We start from the raw sequence: 19,048 nt of genomic DNA, 5'->3' as shown, positions 1-19,048 counted from the left end.
GACCCTCCATGGTAACCCCGTGGTCACTCCCTCTCCCTAAATCCCAAAAGGCTACTGGGGGGAAGATTATATCTACATCTATATGATTATATAATATTCACGTGCATTGGGTATGAAAATAATATGCAAATGAAGTTTTCAGCCATGATGGAGCCCAAGCCAAACTCAACTGAACGTCACAGTACCCAACTCCTAAACAGTTGATGAACTGTTACATTCAAATGTGTTTTTTGAATAACTTCCTTTGCCCAGTAAACAGTGGATTGGTTGTGACAGAATGCTTTGACATAGGTCCCCACAGGTGTCAAATTATGACCGATGTAAATGCACCTCACCACCTGCCATTATACCTCCGTCTTTCTGTCTCAGTCTGAACTGCTCCACTACCCCCCCTCCCTCTCGCTGCCCTCTGTCACTATCCCAGTTAATTCTAGCAAAAGAGATTTTCTCTATTGAGGCCCGGTCTCTTAGGTAACCCCAGTGCTGCATGTGATGAGATTGACAGACGGAGATAGGGAGACAGGAAAGACAGACAGAACAACCAACAGTTGAGCAGGGAAACGGGCGACAGCGGAGGGGTATGGAACATGGGACAGGACTACGTTGAGAGGAAAGCAGGGTTTTGTGTAAAGGTAAGGGTCATCTCGGTGAATATCAATAACAAATTAAGATAGTATAACAATGGACAGAGTTCTTTTTCTTGTGAGTGGTATGATTCTTTACAAAAATACAAAGATGATCATTAATGTATAGCTACTATGATTTTCAGCTTTACCAAATTAGACATTAAAGGGCCTATTTCCAAGACGCACGTGAAGACTTGTCCTGTACCAAAGTGAAAATCTCCATGTAGGCATATCTGTGGTTTATGATTTGAAAGTTACTTGCATGACGTCATTTCAGTCTCATGGTTTATTGATGGAATGTGTTTGACTGTTTGTTTTCAAAGCGGTTTTTTCTCACAGTAAAAGTGCTTTACCCAGGTTTCTCTGTCATTGTCTCTGACTCTGCTGGGACTGGGGAGTTTGGAGCTGATTGTCCAAACGCAATTTTTGAGTCTGCCTAATGCTAATCCAGGAGTTGTGTATGGACATCATTCTTCAGACTCTCACTCACACACAGGGAATGCATTCAGATAGGGTAGGAAATGGGACAAAAGTGTTGGAAAACCCAAAAATATTTTGTGAAATAATGCTAGGAAAAATCTCTAAACAATAATTTGTTCATTACAGATTAGTTATATTTGCTTGCAAGTTGTATATATTGGCCTTATTTCAGTAGCTGACATGATCCAAATCTGTTATAGGCCCAGATATTAAAGGCCCAGTAAATGCTATACTTCACTGCACCTTGAAAGTAGGCCTATATCAGCTTTAGAAATAATATCCTCTTTTTGTAGATTTCTTGACCATGTATTTGTTTTCATGTTTATACAAAAAGAATAAATACAATTGCAGAAATTCAACATGATTAATGTTCTAATTTTAACGTTCTCATTTTGAAATATGAAGGTGTATTGACTATATTAACAGCCATGTTACAAATATTGGACTACATGGATTTACTTCTGGTTTGTTTTGTAGATTATGTAGAATATAAAAATTCAGTCAATGAGCCAATCACTGGCTGCAACCATTGAACTTATACTCAGTAACAAAGTCATGAAATTGTCGGCAGGCTTTCTTGTTTATGTTTGCTTGGCACTTTTTCTCATCTGGCACTTGTTCAATCCAAGTATTTGATTCCAAAAGGTACTGCATCCTAAAAGGCAAAGAGGAAAAAACACAGATGGTGAGAATTACTGATGAAAACCATCCTCAAGGTTCTTCTGCTGTCATTGGCAGTATTGTAGTACTTACTGGCCATTAGAGTCAGTAGTTAAGCCATCTTTGCCCATGATGAGGTATGTTTTTCCAGCCTCTAGATGTCCTTTACACTGAAGCCTCCTGGCAAACACTCTCACGTTATTCTCCTGCAGGTTTAAATCTCCCGCTAACAGAAAGAGGACACAGTTTTACAATAGACCAGGTTCTGGATGGCTAAAACATGTATTGATTTTCATCAACGTTTCTGCCGCTCCAGTACTGGTGTTAAAGAGACCATAGAAAAGAAAGAAATCTATGATGTGAATTCTGAAACAATTAACTAATTCACTAAACTTAGCATAAGCCAACTAAAATTATTATTTGGAAATAATGGTCATTAAAATGTAAATGACAGACATGGATCAGTCATGTGAAGCAGAACTTACTGACTCGGAGTATGCTTGTCACAGTAGAACTGTAGAGTGCAAAGTTACTCTTAACAGACACATTGCCAACTTGGACAGTGAAACCTTAAACAAAGCCAAAACAAAAGCTTAGCTTATAACTAGCATCATTTACTGTGCAGATCTTTTCACTAATGAAAAAATGTATTTATTGTCTACTGACCATAATCCACAGTGGGGAAAAAGCAAGCAAACTCAAAGCGGTGGTCCTTCATTAACCTCTGTGGTCCAAAGGCATTCCTCTGTTTGTGACAGGGCCCTAGGACATAATGGGAATTAGTTTAGTGTCATGCCAACATCAGTTCAAATAGTATCAAGTATTATAGCTACAATCGCAAAAGAACAAATCCAGCCCTATTTAAACTCTGGTTTAAAGTTCTGGTGCCTTATAAACAATGACATAATCTTTCTATGATCTATGAGAGTTGAGAGAATCTTTTCCATAGTAATAGTCATTTCCATAGTAATGGGAATACACACTTACTCTCTGCACATTGGCATACATCAGCATCACATAGAGCTGAAACCATCTTGCTTTGTTTCGGTGCAGCATAGAAAATAGTACACTTTCTGTCTGTGAGAGTGTATATGTTTATACACATGTTTGTGTGTGAGAGAGAGGGGGGGATTAGAAAGTGAGAGAGAGGAATGAAGAGAGTCAACATGCATTTATTTCTGTTGATGTCAAAAAATTATTAAAATACAATTTAACAGAGATAAAAGATCAATATAATAAGTAGTGCAGGAATATGAACACAAAGCTTAACCTGGTTCATAGTAGTCATAGATGGAGGCAGGGGCAGGCTGTAGCAACCCTACAGGCACGCTCTGTTTGGCTCGGAAAGCTATACAGTCATCTGGCTCAATCTGGACAGAGAGAAAAATAGACCATCAGGACTACAGGTGTCACAGCGTTCTGCTGAGCTGCTTCTGTGTTGATGAGAACATTACCTTATTAAAGTACATCAGCACTTTGTCATGTGACAGCTCGTAGTGAGAGATGTACTGTTCAGGCATCGCTTTCAGCTGTGGGGAGACGTGAGTCAGAGGTGCTAGCGGCTCCAGTTTCTGCAGGTTTCTACTACGAATGAATCAGCTATCCTTTTGATACATTCAGGAACACTTTTCAAATAAAAATTATGAATGAATTTGAGGATAAGGGTTATTAAGTATTACTTTATCCAAGTCTTCAGTCTGTGCCTGAAACCCACTTAGCAGTGTGATATCAGCTATGGCCATTCCTGTTAAGTTCCTGTTAATTCTATACATAAATGAGACAAAGTTGGGGTGAGATAAGAGGTGAAGCAGTGCCCTATTTACTACATGTCGTCACAAAATATAACATTAGTCACAAATCTGTTTGACCAACCTGAAACAGACTTCGTATTGAACTAGATTTTCGGGTTCCAGGCTCGGCTGAGTATCTCTCCTGCGTCTGCTTCGAGCATCGAACCACTCGATCGCTGATCGTGGGATGTCCTCCTCCTCGCTTCTCTCATCATCTGCGTAGTCTTCCAACTCATAGTAGTCTTCAACAAGGCGAGCTGATAAAGAAAAGTGTCATCATCACACTGAAACTCAATCAGGCATCACTTTTAGCAAAAGGAAGACTTGATTAAAATATTGTTGTACAATCGCCAGCATACTTTACAATGCCCTCTACTATGACTCACCAGTATACTTTACAATGCCCTCTACTATGACTCACCAGTATACTTTACAATGCCCTCTACTATGACTCACCAGTATACTTTACAATGCCTTCTAATATGATTCACTAGTATACTTTACAATGCCATCTACTACAACTCACCAGTATACTTTACAATGCCCTCTACTATGACGCACTAGTATACTTTACAATGCCCTCAACTATGACTCACCAGTATACTTTACAATGCCCTCTACTATGACTCACCAGTATACTTTACAATGCCCTCTACTATGACTCACCAGTATACTTTACAATGCCCTCTACTATGACTCACCAGTATACTTTACAATGCCTTCTAATATGATTCACTAGTATACTTTACAATGCCATCTACTATGACTCACCAGTATACTTTACAATGCCCTCTACTATGACGCACTAGTATACTTTACAATGCCCTCTACTAAGACTTACCAGTATATTTTACAATGCCCTCTACTATGACTCACCAGTATACTTTACAATGCCCTCTAACAAGACTCACCAGCATACTTTACAATGCCCTCTACCAAGACTCACCAGTATACTTTACAATGCCCTCTACTATGCCTCAACAGTATACTTTACAATGCCCTCTACTATGCCTCAACAGTATACTTTACAATGCCCGCATACTTTACAATGCCATCTACTACAACTCACCAGTATACTTTACAATGCCATCTACTATGACTCACCAGTATAATTTACAATGCCCTCTACCAAGACTCACCAGCATACTTTACAATGCCCTCTACCAAGACTCATCAGTATACTTTACAATGCCCTCTACCAAGACTCACCAGTATACTTTACAATGCCATCTACTACGACTCACCAGTATACTTTACAATGCCATCTACTATGACTCACCAGTATCATTTACAATGCCCTCTACCAAGACTCACCAGTATACTTTACAATGCCATCTACTATGACTCACCAGTATACTTTACAATGCCATCTACTATGACTCACCAGTATACTTTACAATGCCCTCTACTTTGACTGTGATTGACAGAAGATCGCAGTTATCGTAGGGTTCCAGTACGTGGTAGACCTTTGTAACCTGCCAGACAGATCGATAGATTAGGAAACTGAATGAGCATCAATAAAACTTTTTTGATACTAAAAGCTCTTACCTTCATCTTGGCCTTTCCCTGTCCTGTTAGATTTACATCAATAGCATTTTTACCAATTAGTGTCTGGGGAAAGAAAAACAGAGAGAGTTTGTGTGTAGACTTTTAATATCCACTGTATCTGTGTGTGCCTGATCCATTTCTATGAGTACATGTGGGGGCCTGCTTTCCCAAAGGGGTAGGATTATATAAAATCAATTGGGCATAGTGTTAGAATTGGGGTAAGCTGATTTTTTCACCAAAGATCTAATTCTGATTTACAGGAACTAACATACTGGTAACATTCCACACAGGTAAGTTTTAACTACCTTATCAGGTTAACAAACTATCTTTCACATTCGTAGAGGGATTTGAACCAGGGACCTTTCAGACCCAAGCCAGGTGCCCTGACCACAAAGCCACCCCACTCTTCAGGGTAGGTATGACCAATTATGTTAAGGGCTAAGTGTTACAGCTAGGTTAGGTTTAGACAAAAAAGTTAGGAAAGATTGTATGCACTGTATGTATTTATGTATGTATGTGTGTGTGTGGGTGGATTGAGAATACCTTCAGCTCTTTTTCTACTGCGTATCCTTTGTTGTCCAACTGCATGTCTTGACGCAGTATTTCCCCAAACCTCCCTTCACTTGTGAAGTCTACACGGACTTGTGTGGTGGTAGAGGGCGGCGTGGTCAGGGCATACTCAGAGAGCGCCTCCAAAGCCACGATAGTATCCTAAAGACAAGAAGATGAATGCAAACACGGATAAATGAGAACAGAATGCCAAACTAATCTACGATTTTGGTCAGGATCAGAGCAGAAGCACAGAGACAGAAAATAGGAAAATATGTAGGTCTCGTGAAGAAATAAAACCGGGATCCCTCCCTTAGTGTAGCCTCCACTTATTATGTTATTACGACCAAATGGTGGCTGAACCTCAAAGTGACTGAACCGAAAAAACATATTTCTACAAAGCCTGTAAGGGAAAGGATATCCACTAGGAGGCAACAAAACACACCTGACTAAGGCCTGGTTCAGCTCTGCATATGTTCAGTATTTCTGACCTGTGTGGATTTGAAGCCCCCTCCATAGTTCTCCTGTGAAGTCAGCCAGCACGCTGCAGAGTCTGCCCACTCCGTTTTCTTGTGAGCCACAGCAGTTAGCAAAGCGTAGGCCGTGGTCTCCACTGTTATGGCCTCGACTGTTGGTACCCACCAAGCCTTTTCTTTCTTAACCAGGCCTGCGTCAGCATACCACCCGCTGCAGTTGTTTTTGTCTGTCGAGAAGAGTGGCAGAATACCGATGTCAGTAGCAATCAGGGGGGCACCAGCTCAAATCACAATGGCCCGCAACGTATAGTAGGACTTGTACCTTTGGTTGCGAGCTTTTGGAGTTTTTCCCAGGCAGACATGGCCTCTGTCCGGTCAGGTAGAGTGACTGACAGGGCATAGGCTGTAATGGCCGCCGAGTAAGGCCTCTTCAGCCCCTCAAAACGTGACAGCAGGTGCTTTGTGGCTCTGGAGATCGTGGCTTTCTACAGACACACAAAAACAAATTCCAGCTAGTGATTCCACAAAAGATAAGCTTGATTACTGTACTTTTTTTTTGCCAGGGCGGAGACAGCTGATGTAGACAGGGGATCAGCTTTAAAACAAAGAATTGCTAATGAAATAAATAAAAACACTGAATTATTAAGGAAGGCTGTGCTCCAATTTTACCGTTCTCTCAAGCACATTTACATCTGTCAAGAAGGGGAGGGACCGATTCAAAGCCAGAGTTATAAAGGCAGTCATGGACACGTCTCCCTCAACCCCACCAATGCCTCCCTAAAGAGAAAGCCACACAGTACATCGTAACAAAACACATCAACTTCAATTCAGGTGTCTTTTATACAGTTGGTCTTTTGCTTTTTAAACTTTTCTGACAGATAAACCACTGTTGGGAAACATCCCGTGTAGCTTAGTTTTTGCAGCACGGCGCTTGCAAATGCCAGGGTTGTGTTTCTCAAAGGGTCAGCGTAATAAAATCTAAATCTGTGGCAGGCATTCTGAACAATCTTTCACCTGCATTTCCCTGTGTATTACAGGGTTCGGGTCTGTGAAAGATCCATCCTGGTTCTGGTTATCCAGGAGATACCTAACCGAATGACTGATTTCATTCTCGGCCACATCCAGTCCCTCTCTCCCTGCTGGCCCAGACCTTTCTCTCTGACGTTCGGCCACCAGGGACATCACTTTCACGACCAGGCCTGTCAGCCTAGAGAGGAAACACTCTGTGATAAGACAGCTCCAGTCATGGTAAATTGCAGTATAAATGCTGTTTTTTGTTCCACCTGAGACAACTACACTAGAAACAAAAAGTCATGGGAAATGTACTTACCAATGACTTGTCGGATGACTTTTCCATGCCCCATAGGATCCATCTGCCTTTTTAAACGTCAGAATTCTCATATAGCCTAAGAGAGGCAGAGAGATTGACAATGAACCAGAGTGTTCAGCATTGCAGGCTAGGCAACAGTCCTGTATGTCTCAGACACTCTGAATAAGAATCCCCTTTTAATACAACAAAAGACCAAAACTGGGAGATCAATAAATAAGCTGAAAGTGCATTTCAATATTTTCCTATTCACTACCTAAATAAATTGCTCTAGGTCAAATTTCAAGGGCCGAAGATGTTTGCACAGTACTTGACACTGATAACAGTTGTCATGCCTTGTTCTGTGGAATCCAGGGCGGTGTCTCTGGTGCCAGCGGGCAGCTCATACCACCGCTGGCTAAGGTCCAGGTAGCGGAGGGTCAATGCAGTGGGAGCCATTCTCTTCATAGTCTGCTCTGCACATCCATCAGGGGCCTGTAGCAAGTGTTTAACCCCATGAGGAGACAGCAGGGTTTTGGCAGTAGATTGACCAAACCCTTCCCCTGGGAAACGGAAGAGAATGGATGTTAGACCAGACGAACTAAAGACGAAAATATAGTTGTGGGTCGAGAGGAAAATAACTGGGTCTGACCTTCCATCTTGACAAATATATTGGAGATGGATTCAGGAACTGTGTTGTCTGGTAACTTTCCATCAATTGTTAAAGACATGCTACGTCCCCCTGACAACAAAGAAAGAGAGAATGTCGGTGGTGTCTTCTTCAAATAACATGCCAACCACGCCTTAATAGCCACAGATTTAGTTTTATCTCACCAATCAGGTTCACAACATGTATTTCCTCCACTCTCTTCTCTATTCCCTCCGTCTAAAGGACGAAAAGTTACTACATTAGAAAGTGTCCACTTCAATACAGTGCCGTAATGGCGCCTCAAAGAAAGCCAATGAAAAGTTGCATTGTGACCTAGAGGATATGGTGGACATCATGGACAATTCTCAGACAAACAGAGACTAGGACTACAAGCGCTGTACTCACTCTAACATTCAGAGTCTTTTCAATGGCGTCGCTGCCAACCTCATTCTCCTTGTCATAAAGGCGTATGATGATGGGCACGAAGCCCGTCTCCATGGGTACTGCTGTGAAAGTGACGGCTTTGGAAGAGTGGGGCTCCACAGTTACGTTGACATAGGTTTTGAGGGAACCTGAGCCAGGCGAACAGAGCTTTTCATTTTGCACCATCTGGAGTGCAATCTGAGGAGAAAAAGAAGGTCCACCGGCTTCATGTGTGATGTTGTGTTTGTGCAGATGCGTAAGTGTTTAGTGAGATTATTTTCTCCCTGTACCTGTGCAGGCTCGTCCCCATAGTTGTAGACGACAGGTATGACAGAAAACTGTTCAAATCTTTTCACAGAGTACGGCAGCCTCAGGGTGACAAAAACCTCCTTAAACACACGTAACTGGTATGGTTCTGCTACACATATGCCTTTAAAAGAATGTAAAAACAGAGGCCAAAAAGTTAAAATGTCATTACAGGTTTCATCTAAAACGTTCAAAATCCCAAAAAAAGGACCAATAGAGGAGGATGTTGATGTTGTTAGCATGTGATACAGAAAAGGACCAGTAGAGGAGGATGTTGTTACCATGTGATACAGAAAATAACCAATAAAAGAGGGTGTTGTTACCATGTGATACAGAAAATAACCAATAAAAGAGGGTGTTGTTACCATGCGACGCAGAAATGCTGACAACCTGCATCTCCCAGGTGGTTATAGAATCCGGCAGCATCACATTGACACTACGGAGGAGACAGAGAGGAGTCAACAACGTGCCTCAGACACATGGTACCAACACAGGTCTACACGTCCCACCTGTTTTGGCCGTCTACATCTACCACTTTGAAGAAAAAGCTTGGGGGGAAATATCGGCGTATGTCCTGATCGGTTGTGTCAAAGAAGTCTTCAATGTCTGCTTCACTTCCAGCTGAGGAGGAGACAGGGGAGACAGGGGAGACAGGGGAGAGAGGGGAGACAGGGGAGACAGGACCCCAAGGCATTCAGAAAACCTTTCCACGTTTAGCTCATCAAAAACAAACGCAGACGTCTGTTTGTGGCAGATGTGTGGCTCGTCAACAGAATAACATTTCAGAAGTTCTAACATTAATGGTCATACTTCTGCCGTGCCCGGCCAGAGCGTCGTCACGTTTCTTCTTTTCTCTCAGTTTCTCTCCCTGTTTGCAGCATTCCCGGAAAGCCTGCACACAGGCAGGGCTCTCGCTGGATCGTTCAACTATCTTGGCTCGCTCGTCACAGGTCCGACGCATGGGGATCAGGGTGAAGCCATGACCACAACATTCCTGCAGCTTCCCATCTGAGTAACTCAGCTCTGGGAGTGAGAGACGGTGAGAGACGGTGAGAGACGGTGAGATACGGTGAGATTCGATGAGATTCGGGGGGAGAGACGGTGAGATTCGGCGAGATACGGTGAGAGACGGTGAGAGACGGTGAGAAAAGGATTTTGCTTGTGCCCGCCATGATAGAGAAACATCACATACCACCTACACTGAGTGGACAGAAAAAGAAAGTTCTCGTACTTATGGACATCATCTGCTGCTGGAGGTCTAGGGAACGTCTTTGTCGCCTGAAGCCCTGCTCACAGTTGAATCCTAAAACAGACATAGTTAGGTGAAGAAATTAAAATAGAAACTTTGGCAACAGCCTGTGAATCCAATACCAGAGAAGCTCTAGCTGTTGCATTACGCTAAACATACCAATCCTCATTTGTGACGTTACTGCAGAGCTGGAGATAAAAGACAGACCAGCGTCATTGAATACAGACGCTGTGTTTGACCCTCCACCATAGGAGCAGCCAAGGTCATAGGACTGCATTGAGGAGAAGACCTGTGAATGAAAGAATATTCAGAATACTGTATTGGTCTTAACATGATCGATTATATAGATTACTGTACAAGAAGAGAATGTAGATTTCTTTTTGAAGTGACAGTGTAATCATTCTTTAGTGAGTATCAGATTGCCTGTTTGGGGGTGAGCCTGTTGTGGGCGTTGAGAGCGTACATGGCCTTGTCCACAGCCAGCAACGCTACTTTGGCCTTCTGTCCGTTTAAATCAATATCAAGTTTTGCAGTTTGTCCAGGGGCATATTCGTCTTTTTTTGTCTTTACCTTGATATCAAACAAACATACATTAGCAATAGCTGAACATGATAACACCAAATATGTATCAACAATAATTTTAGTCTAAACTGAACTGTCCCAAACAAACAGATATCAAACCTTCTATTTGTGCTTTTTGTTGTGTATCAGCGCCTTTGCCCTGTCGCTGACTGACTCACAATCTCAACGCACACGTTCTTCTACTGTGTTGTTGACTCACCTCGACCTTACCCTCACAAACGTCCTTGACGTCTACCCACACTGAGTCAGCAATGATGTCAGCATTCTGGCCGTGGTAGTAGCCAATCAGACGGAAGGAGGGTGTCATCGCATGAGTGATTGGAAACTGAATCTTTATTGATTTCCCCGCCTTGACAGAACCCTCTCTTATGAGCTGTCCTCGGCTGAGAACCTGGGGGGTTGGGAACAAGAAAAGTGAAAGATTTGCTCAGCAGAACGTCTTCAGCATGTTGTGCTGCTTGAGTTTTCTCTCACCAAGTAGTATATGAACCCATCTTCTGGAACCGCATTGATGACTGCAAATGTAACAGTTAGTAACTGATCCACCATTAGAGTTCCATCGTTCACGGTGGTGCTTAGATAGACGTTTCCAGGAAATGAGGATCGTTTGACAACTTTTGTGGATCGATGGCCATCTACTGTAACCTGATTTGAAAAAATAGAGGGGTGAAAGATTTAAGTTTCCAAACTGTTTCATTTACATTCTCATTATTGTAGTCTGATATCAACAATAGGATATTCACTGAATTCACGGAATTGAAATATCTTGTTGTCCTAACCTCTACAGTAATGTCGCTATCAATATTGGGAAGGTTGAAATACTGCCACACGATTCCCTCCTTGTCAGTGTCCTTAGTTTTGGGGTCATCCTGGAGGTTTGGCAAATGCATTGTCACTGGCACCGCCACGGCCGGGGAACCGCCAGGGAGATGTACCACCACCTCACAGAAATACCAACCAGTAAACATTCTGATATCACACAAAGACGCAGAACATGCAAACGTTGTCTCAATCAATTCGCCCATATCCAGCTAGGCTTACCTCCACCTTTAAAGGGACTCCGGGGATATAGTGTGAGCGTGTGCGGGACAGGTCTACCGTGTAAAGCTGGGACACAACAGGAAGATACACCTCCGCTTCTTGTAGCTCACCACCTAGTGAAGGGACATTCGCAGTACAATCAGTGATCATTGGTGGTCATACACACTCGGTATAGTATGCCTGTCTGACAGCGGCTTGTAAGCCCATATCACAGTTCAAAAGGATTATTTTTACTCCCTACTTATTATTAAGAACAAGAACTGAGGCCTTACTGTTGATGTCGGTGACGGACACTGTCATTAAAAGCTGTGATTGGCTCTCGTCCAGGTCTGAGAGGGTGGTCTTAAGCTGAGATTGGAGTTGCTTGATAAGCTCGGATATCTGAAGAACCACTGAACCTTTCCCATCTCTAATCTGAGTGAAAGAAGGATGCCACAGGTTTTCAGCCAAACCATAGATCAAAGTGGTCTAAAACTGTTGTAACTTGATGTAATAAAATGTTTATTTTGCATATCTCAAGTATCCCACACCCTCAATGAATTAGGTCATGGCCAAAGTCACCATTGTCCAGCACCCCTGGAGCTGTTAGAGGGTTGGGATTTTTTATTCAAATAAAGTTATTATCTTAACTTTCTGTGTTTTTATTATTTGTCCTATTTCACATGTATTTTTCATGTACTTCTGCTGCATTCTCAATTACCAACACCCAGACAGCATCTGACCAGCAGCTGAGAGGATCTCAGGGTCAAGCTACTGGTCCATAGCCCTGGATAGAAAGCATGTGGTGGGGTTAACAGCCTTGATTAGAGGGCCAACTGTATGGAAATGTCAACCCAACAGTCCTTCAGTTGCTACATCAGTTTAGCTTTTTTACAGCACTCAAACCCTTTAGTTACAGGTCCCACTCTTTAACAGCTTCGTTACCAACAATCCAAGCGTATATTCATATATAATTAGTATTTTTATATCTCCAAACCCCCGCTGAGAGAGCCTTGGAAAGTTGGGTCATGGCCCTTTCCTAGTGTCACTTGAGCAATTAACGGTTTACGTTTTTCACCTTGTCGGCTCAGTAATTTAATCTACTGAACTTTCTTTAACTTGTAAAATGCTCTAATGGCTATGCTACAGACATTTATATAAAGATACTATACACTTTTTAGAAAAAAGCTTCCAAAAGGATGTCAGTTGTCCCTATAGGAGAACCCTTTATGGTTCCAAGTAGAACATTTCTGCTTGGAAGGGTTCTCCTACAGGGACACCTTTTTGGGACTCGCCACTATAATACCGTCCCTCAGAGCTCCAAGAGCTTACAGCTTTGCAAGTTGTCATCTCCGATAGTGAAGTACAGGTATTTAGATGGAGAAATGCTCCTTAAGTCCTCTCACCAATCCAGTATGCTCCAGTCCTCTAATGAAGACAACAGTCTTTTCTTTACCACCCTGCGCCTTGGTTTTCTCCTTCACTCCAAAGCGGCAGTGGAAGGCTCCTTTTATAGTTTTGCCATGGGAGTACCTGAAAAGATACAGAACGCAGTCAGTGAGGCTGATAGCGCTGGGATGAAAGACTTATGAAGAACCAAATACCCAGAACTTAAGTACAATTGAGTATACGATCACTCACTGTATTGCACCTTTTTTGAGGGGGGGGGGACTAGATGGTGTAAGGGAAAACTGTTGGTATCTAAATAAAAGCTTACAATGCTGAGATGTCGAAGGTAAACTGCTCAGTATTAATAAGAATGTAGCCTTTCTCAGGTTTGATGGTCACTTCAAAGCTTGGCAGCACTGAAACGAATTGTGTGGAGAACAATAAAACCATGTTAGAATTTCTTAATATCTGCATTAAAGCTATTTTAATTTGACCCATTTTATGAAAGATTTGCTTTTAACTTAAATTGTTAACATGAAGAAACACAGAAAAAGAGAAAAGATTCACCAAACTTCTTGACTTCAAATTGTTGAGTAACAGCATTCCTTTCATCTCCTTGATAATGAGCCACTATCTTCCACACACCCAATCTAAAAAATGCAAGGCATGTGACATTAGTTTTATTATCTTTGGTACATGAAATCCATTGATTGACATCCATTGATTAGCTAAGGGCAGATGGGCAATATAAAAAAATGCTAACATTGTATACAGAATCGTTTCATTTCATATCAATTTAAAAATGTTAACGTACTCTGAGACATCGGGGATATCGAAATTAATGGTGACTATTCCACTTTTATCTCGTTTAAGACCCTTCCATACTTGATTACCCCCAGCATTCTGGAATATAAATAGATAAACATATATTTATATCAGTTACAAGTTCGCAGCAGTCATAAAACATTGACATTTCTTTTTCGTTTTTGTTAGGTCTGTTAATCATTTGAAAGTGGAGAGAATTTGGGACAGATAAAGAGAGTTTGCTATAATAGCACAGCGCTGGATTAAACCCACATTGCAGGCAATCGGACTCCCCATAAGCAACAATGAAATTAAATCTGACAGGATGGAATGTAGTAGCAAATTAAAAGTTTGTTTACTCACAAAAATTGAGATATGGACAGTCTCAGCATTGGGTCTCATCGCGTGATTGAGTGTAAATATCCTGTAACTCACTGGTAATGAAAAGAACTGTCATGTGTCTGTCGGCATCAAGTGATTCATTATACCTTCAATGTAAACCATTGCAAAACTAGTATCTGTATTTTGAGCGATAATAACAGTAGCCTGTCATTTCATTCAGAGCAGAGCTTTAATCACCTAAATTTGAGGGATTGTAGATGGGTTGATCGGTCTGAATGAAGATATATCCTCTGCGTTTGGAGACCAGGACCCTCACCATGTGTCTTTCTTTGACGCCTTGAATCTTACTCACAAGCAAAAGAGATGGAGGACTACCCCCAGAGGAAGGTAGCTCTGACATCTTCTGCCAGTCTACCTGCAAAGTGTAACGATTGAGATGTTAACCAAAAGGATGCATTTCCCGTTTTTAGGTTCAGGTCTGTTTACGGTGAATTCTAAATGTATTTGGACACTTTCAAATTCAGTACTTTATATTTAAAATAATAGACAATTGGATCAACATGCGGACTGTCAGATCTGATGCTTGTTGTCACATAGAAGTGGATGCGTCAGCCACTGCCATCCACAGAAAATTACAATGCTTGACTGCAAGGTGCAAGCACTAGAGGGTCTCAAAAACAGGATGGCCTAAAAGGTAAAAAAAAGTGCAGATTTCTGGAAAAATGTAGGAGCGGTGGCAAGAGGAAACATTTTTTAAATAAAGAACTGGCAGAAATGGCATTTCACCGCGTATGTGAAATACTGTTTGGTTGAGAGGTGTCATGGCTTGGGCATCTGGCATCCTTGTCTTCATTGATGATGTAACTGCTGACAGCACCAACAGAATGAACATAACAAACAGGAAGTGAAGATGGCTGCAGTACAGGCCTGGCAGAGCACCAGGGAGTATACCCAGTGTCTGGTAATGTTTGTGGGCTGCAGACCTCAGTCAGTCACGGCATGCGACTAGAACTAAACATGACTGCTATTGTACATTATGTCAATGTGTTCAAATACTTTTGATCTAAAACGGGTAGATCATGCATAAAACATGCTGCAATTTATTAATTGTAAATCCAGTATGAATGAAAAATATCCCTTCAATTAAAGTGGCCAGTTGGCATTTCAATACTCATTATGTCATTTCAAATTCAAAGTGCGGGAACACAGTGCCAAACAAAAAAATGCATCACTGCCTAGGCACTAAATGTGTTAGTTTACTGTAGTCTGTGCTGTGTAATTATCATTATTATACCTGTAATTCTACGGTTTTGACCTGCCCCTCCCCAGTAAAACTCAGGGAGACCTCTTCAGAAACCTTCGTGGTGCTTGTCTCATGCTCCAAATGGAGTGAAATATGACTGTTTAGAAGGGCTTTCCCGACCTGGATGTAAATACGCTCTTTCACTCCCACATGGAACACACTGGGAGCTAATATAAGGAACCTGCACAGACAAGAGAACATTGGATTTATAGGGGATTTTGCATAAGAACACACAATACTCACATAATCAATGAATGCATCAGTATGTTCATCACACACACAACTAATCAGTATGGGGAACCTGTGGTAAACTGGATTATCATTAATTTACATAATGAATGCATCAGTATGTTCATCACACACACAACTAATCAGTATGGTGAACCTGTGGTAAACTGGATTATCATTAATACACAATGTGTAAGTCTTGTATTGGGAGTAATCAAGGTACCATTCACTTCATTAAACTCAAGTCCCTAACGGCTCTATTATTTTTGTCTGCGCCACCAATATTTAACAGCAATGGTTTGTTGGGTGTATTTTTCACAACAGATTTAGAATATACAGTATACTGTTAAAGGGGCCTTGTGTAGAATCCTGCCTTTAAAAGACTACATTTTATACAATGACACAATTTGACACAAACCGGACCAAAACAGTATTGGCAAGTCCGTATGGAAAGTGAGCGGGTTTAGGCTGTCGGGATTAAACTGCCAGTGTCAAAAGATCGGTCAGTGCAAACTGATGGATGGACCGGTGAGAAAGGTTTAATGGGGAGTATCTGAGGTACATGGAACTCACATAGACCAACGACAGGCTAACATCCTAGTGGGAAGCTCTATGGTCGAATCTGTGTTAGTCCGAGACACCCGCGCATTTGTTAAGTGGTGGAGTAGTGAGAAAAGCAGACCGGCAAACTGTAGGTCCAGCGTTTGAATCTCCTCAGAGTCAAATTATGCATAAGGATTTGTTCCGGACAGACAGAAACTTCGCTGGATATAACCTTCAGTATCTGTTATAGTAAGCCTAAAATAAAACTGTTCACAGTTATACTGTGACTGTCTCTGGTGGACTTTAGGGTTTGGATAGAAGTAAGCCTAAACTAAAACAGTTTTCATACAGTTTTGGCATTATTTCAGGTAGATTTTCAAAGTTCCCATCCGTGTATGCTTTTGGGGGTAATATAGGCGTTTATCAAAACCCCTTGGGCAGTAAAAGCGTAGGGGTTTCCACGATTCTCTCATCATTTCACTTAATGAGAAAGTCAGTTATGGCAAAAGCCATACAGTTAATAGATGCTATTTGTGGTGGAGGTAAACTTAAGAAAAAACGTTAGTCAGTTTAACACAATGCTTAATGGTGTCTAGGGACTATATGAAGGTATAGCGCCATGGTGTAGTGGTTAAAGACGCAGCCCCTTATTTGGGAGACACAAGTTTGAATACAGTGAGGGAAACAACATTTATCTCTTTTAATTGCGGGCTAGATGAATTAGGCTTGATTGGCATTATCAGTCTGTGACCTTCAGCACTCACTGGACCGGTTCGCAGCCGAGTGCGAAGCGGTTGGGAAATCTGAGGCCATGGTTCTCAGCAGGCAACCGATGGAGTGCCTCCTCCGGGTAGGGAATGAGGCGTTACCCCAAGTAAAGGAGTTCAAGTATCTCGGGGTCTTGTTCGCGAGTGAGGGGACAATGGAGCGGGAGATTGGCCGGAGAATCAGAGCAGCGGGGGCGGTATTGCATTCGCTTTACCACACCGTGGCAAAGCTCTCGATATACGGGTCAATTTTCGTTCCTACCCTCATCTATGGTCATGAAGGCTGGGTCATGACCGAAATAACTAGATTGCGAGTACAAGCGGCTGAAATGGGTTTTCTCAGAAGGGTGGCTGGCTTCTCTCTTAGGGATAGGGTGAGAAGCTCAGCCATCCGTGAGGAACTCGGAGTAGAACCGCTGCTCCGTTGCATCGAAAGGAGACAGTTGAGGTGGTTCGGGCATCTGGTAAGGAAGCCCCCAGGACGTCTCCCCAAGGGAGGTGTTGCAGGCACGTCCAGCTGGAAGGAGACCTTGGGGTAGGCGCAGGACTAGGTGGAGAGATTATATTTCGACACTGGCCTGGGAACGCCTCGGGATCCCCCAGTCAGAGCTGGCAAATGTGGCTCGGGAAAGAGAAGTTTGGGGTCCCCTGCTGGAGCTGCTGCCCCTGCGACCCGATACGGGATAAGTGGATGAACATGAGATGAGATGGTCCCTTTTTAGTTTTTTTATTTCAAGAGCAGAGGTCATTGATTTAATAGGAATTTTGCCGACCATCATGAAGCAGATTCCTGATTTGACAACATTTATGTTGTACATTGGCGCAAATGCATTATGCCAGTGAAATCTGAGAAGCTAACAGAAAATCTCTTACTGCTCTTGAATATTGCTCTGAACATGTCGAAATGTTTTATTGTACCTGGCCCTATTCCATCTCCTCACCACTGTGAGACTGAGAGTTTTAGCCATCTTTGGTTTCTTCTAACGAGGACATGGGCATAGCCTAGAAAATTCTGACTTGTTTTGGAATAGATACAGTAATACCAGGTGCAAGTGCAGAAGAAACCAAATAGACATAATACTTACATAATGTAGGCTACTTTATAAAAGTACGGTTCACTTGCATATATTTTTCATTGATTATATAAAGTATATTGGCTATATTGGTTTCCTTAGTCAATCATCATTCACAAAAGATTTACAGTGTCTACACGTGTGTATATTTCGGATAAAATTCCAAAGAAATATACCATTGGATACATTTTTGCTTCCATTTTTACAGTGTAGCACCCAATACTTTCAACAGTATATTATTGGAAATGTCACATTAACATTGAAGACAAAAGCCTAAATATGTTAGGCACTCATGATCTAGCCAAAATATTTCTTTATGTATATTATATATTTAGGAGAGTGAATTAACCATGAGCTCCCTCATCTGTCTCTTACTGGTCTTCCTTCTGGCTTTTTAATTTTAAATCTGCATGAGTGCCTGGAATTGAATGTCTTATATACAATCCAGCATATATTTCCCCTCCCTTTGCTATTTATAGAACCTTAACCCTTTTATACACACATAAAATAGTGTTATGCCCATAAACAGCAATGCAGACTTTTAATTGTAAAATATTTCATGCCAATATGGTAGTTTACCTTTCCTGTTGACAAACAGATACGGCAGCCTGAAGGAAGACCACTAAAAGACAGATGAGTGGGCTCATGGTTCACCGTCCACAGGCACTGTCTTCAGTTTAATTCACTCCCCTAAATTTATAATATATATCTTTCACAATCCATCTGCCAATCAAATTTTTTTCTCTTTTGCCCCTCCTAGACATATTACGCAATTTTATATTTATTTATTTGAGATTTTGTTGGATGAAACTGGCATCAATTTCTTTTAAGTTTCCAAATGAAATAAATCCATGTCTGGATGTGCTGTTTTGCCACTCTTACTTTATCAATACATGACTGGATGATCTTTGAGACATTATTACCGACATGAAATG

The 19,048-nt window shown here is 41.8% G+C and overlaps 1 protein-coding gene across 1 annotated transcript; it reads right to left on the bottom strand.

Annotated features, from left to right (window-relative positions):
* Nucleotides 1-849: 849 nt before the first annotated feature.
* Nucleotides 850-18,798, bottom strand: c4b (complement 4B (Chido blood group)). Its single transcript, XM_010884579.5, has 41 exons — nt 18,693-18,798; nt 15,494-15,683; nt 14,437-14,614; nt 14,221-14,291; nt 13,868-13,956; nt 13,621-13,703; nt 13,382-13,469; nt 13,071-13,197; nt 11,958-12,099; nt 11,686-11,798; nt 11,424-11,585; nt 11,119-11,289; nt 10,844-11,035; nt 10,486-10,632; nt 10,222-10,351; nt 10,045-10,116; nt 9,624-9,836; nt 9,323-9,434; nt 9,179-9,249; nt 8,798-8,937; nt 8,490-8,705; nt 8,270-8,321; nt 8,088-8,177; nt 7,792-7,998; nt 7,460-7,535; nt 7,144-7,336; nt 6,799-6,906; nt 6,452-6,614; nt 6,145-6,356; nt 5,648-5,815; nt 5,105-5,167; nt 4,941-5,031; nt 3,639-3,813; nt 3,446-3,530; nt 3,221-3,295; nt 3,037-3,136; nt 2,754-2,843; nt 2,433-2,528; nt 2,252-2,335; nt 1,860-1,992; nt 850-1,761 (listed from the first exon to the last, which is right to left on the bottom strand). The coding sequence occupies exons 1-41, from the start codon at nt 18,758-18,760 to the stop codon at nt 1,620-1,622; spliced, it is 5,178 nt and encodes a 1,725-aa protein (XP_010882881.2). The 5' UTR covers nt 18,761-18,798; the 3' UTR covers nt 850-1,619.
* Between the last annotated feature and the right edge of the window lie 250 nt (nt 18,799-19,048).

Source organism: Esox lucius, chromosome 20 (assembly GCF_011004845.1).
Source record: "Esox lucius isolate fEsoLuc1 chromosome 20, fEsoLuc1.pri, whole genome shotgun sequence".
NCBI classification, from domain to species: Eukaryota; Metazoa; Chordata; class Actinopteri; order Esociformes; family Esocidae; genus Esox; species Esox lucius.
This window is presented reverse-complemented; position numbering and strand designations above follow the sequence as displayed.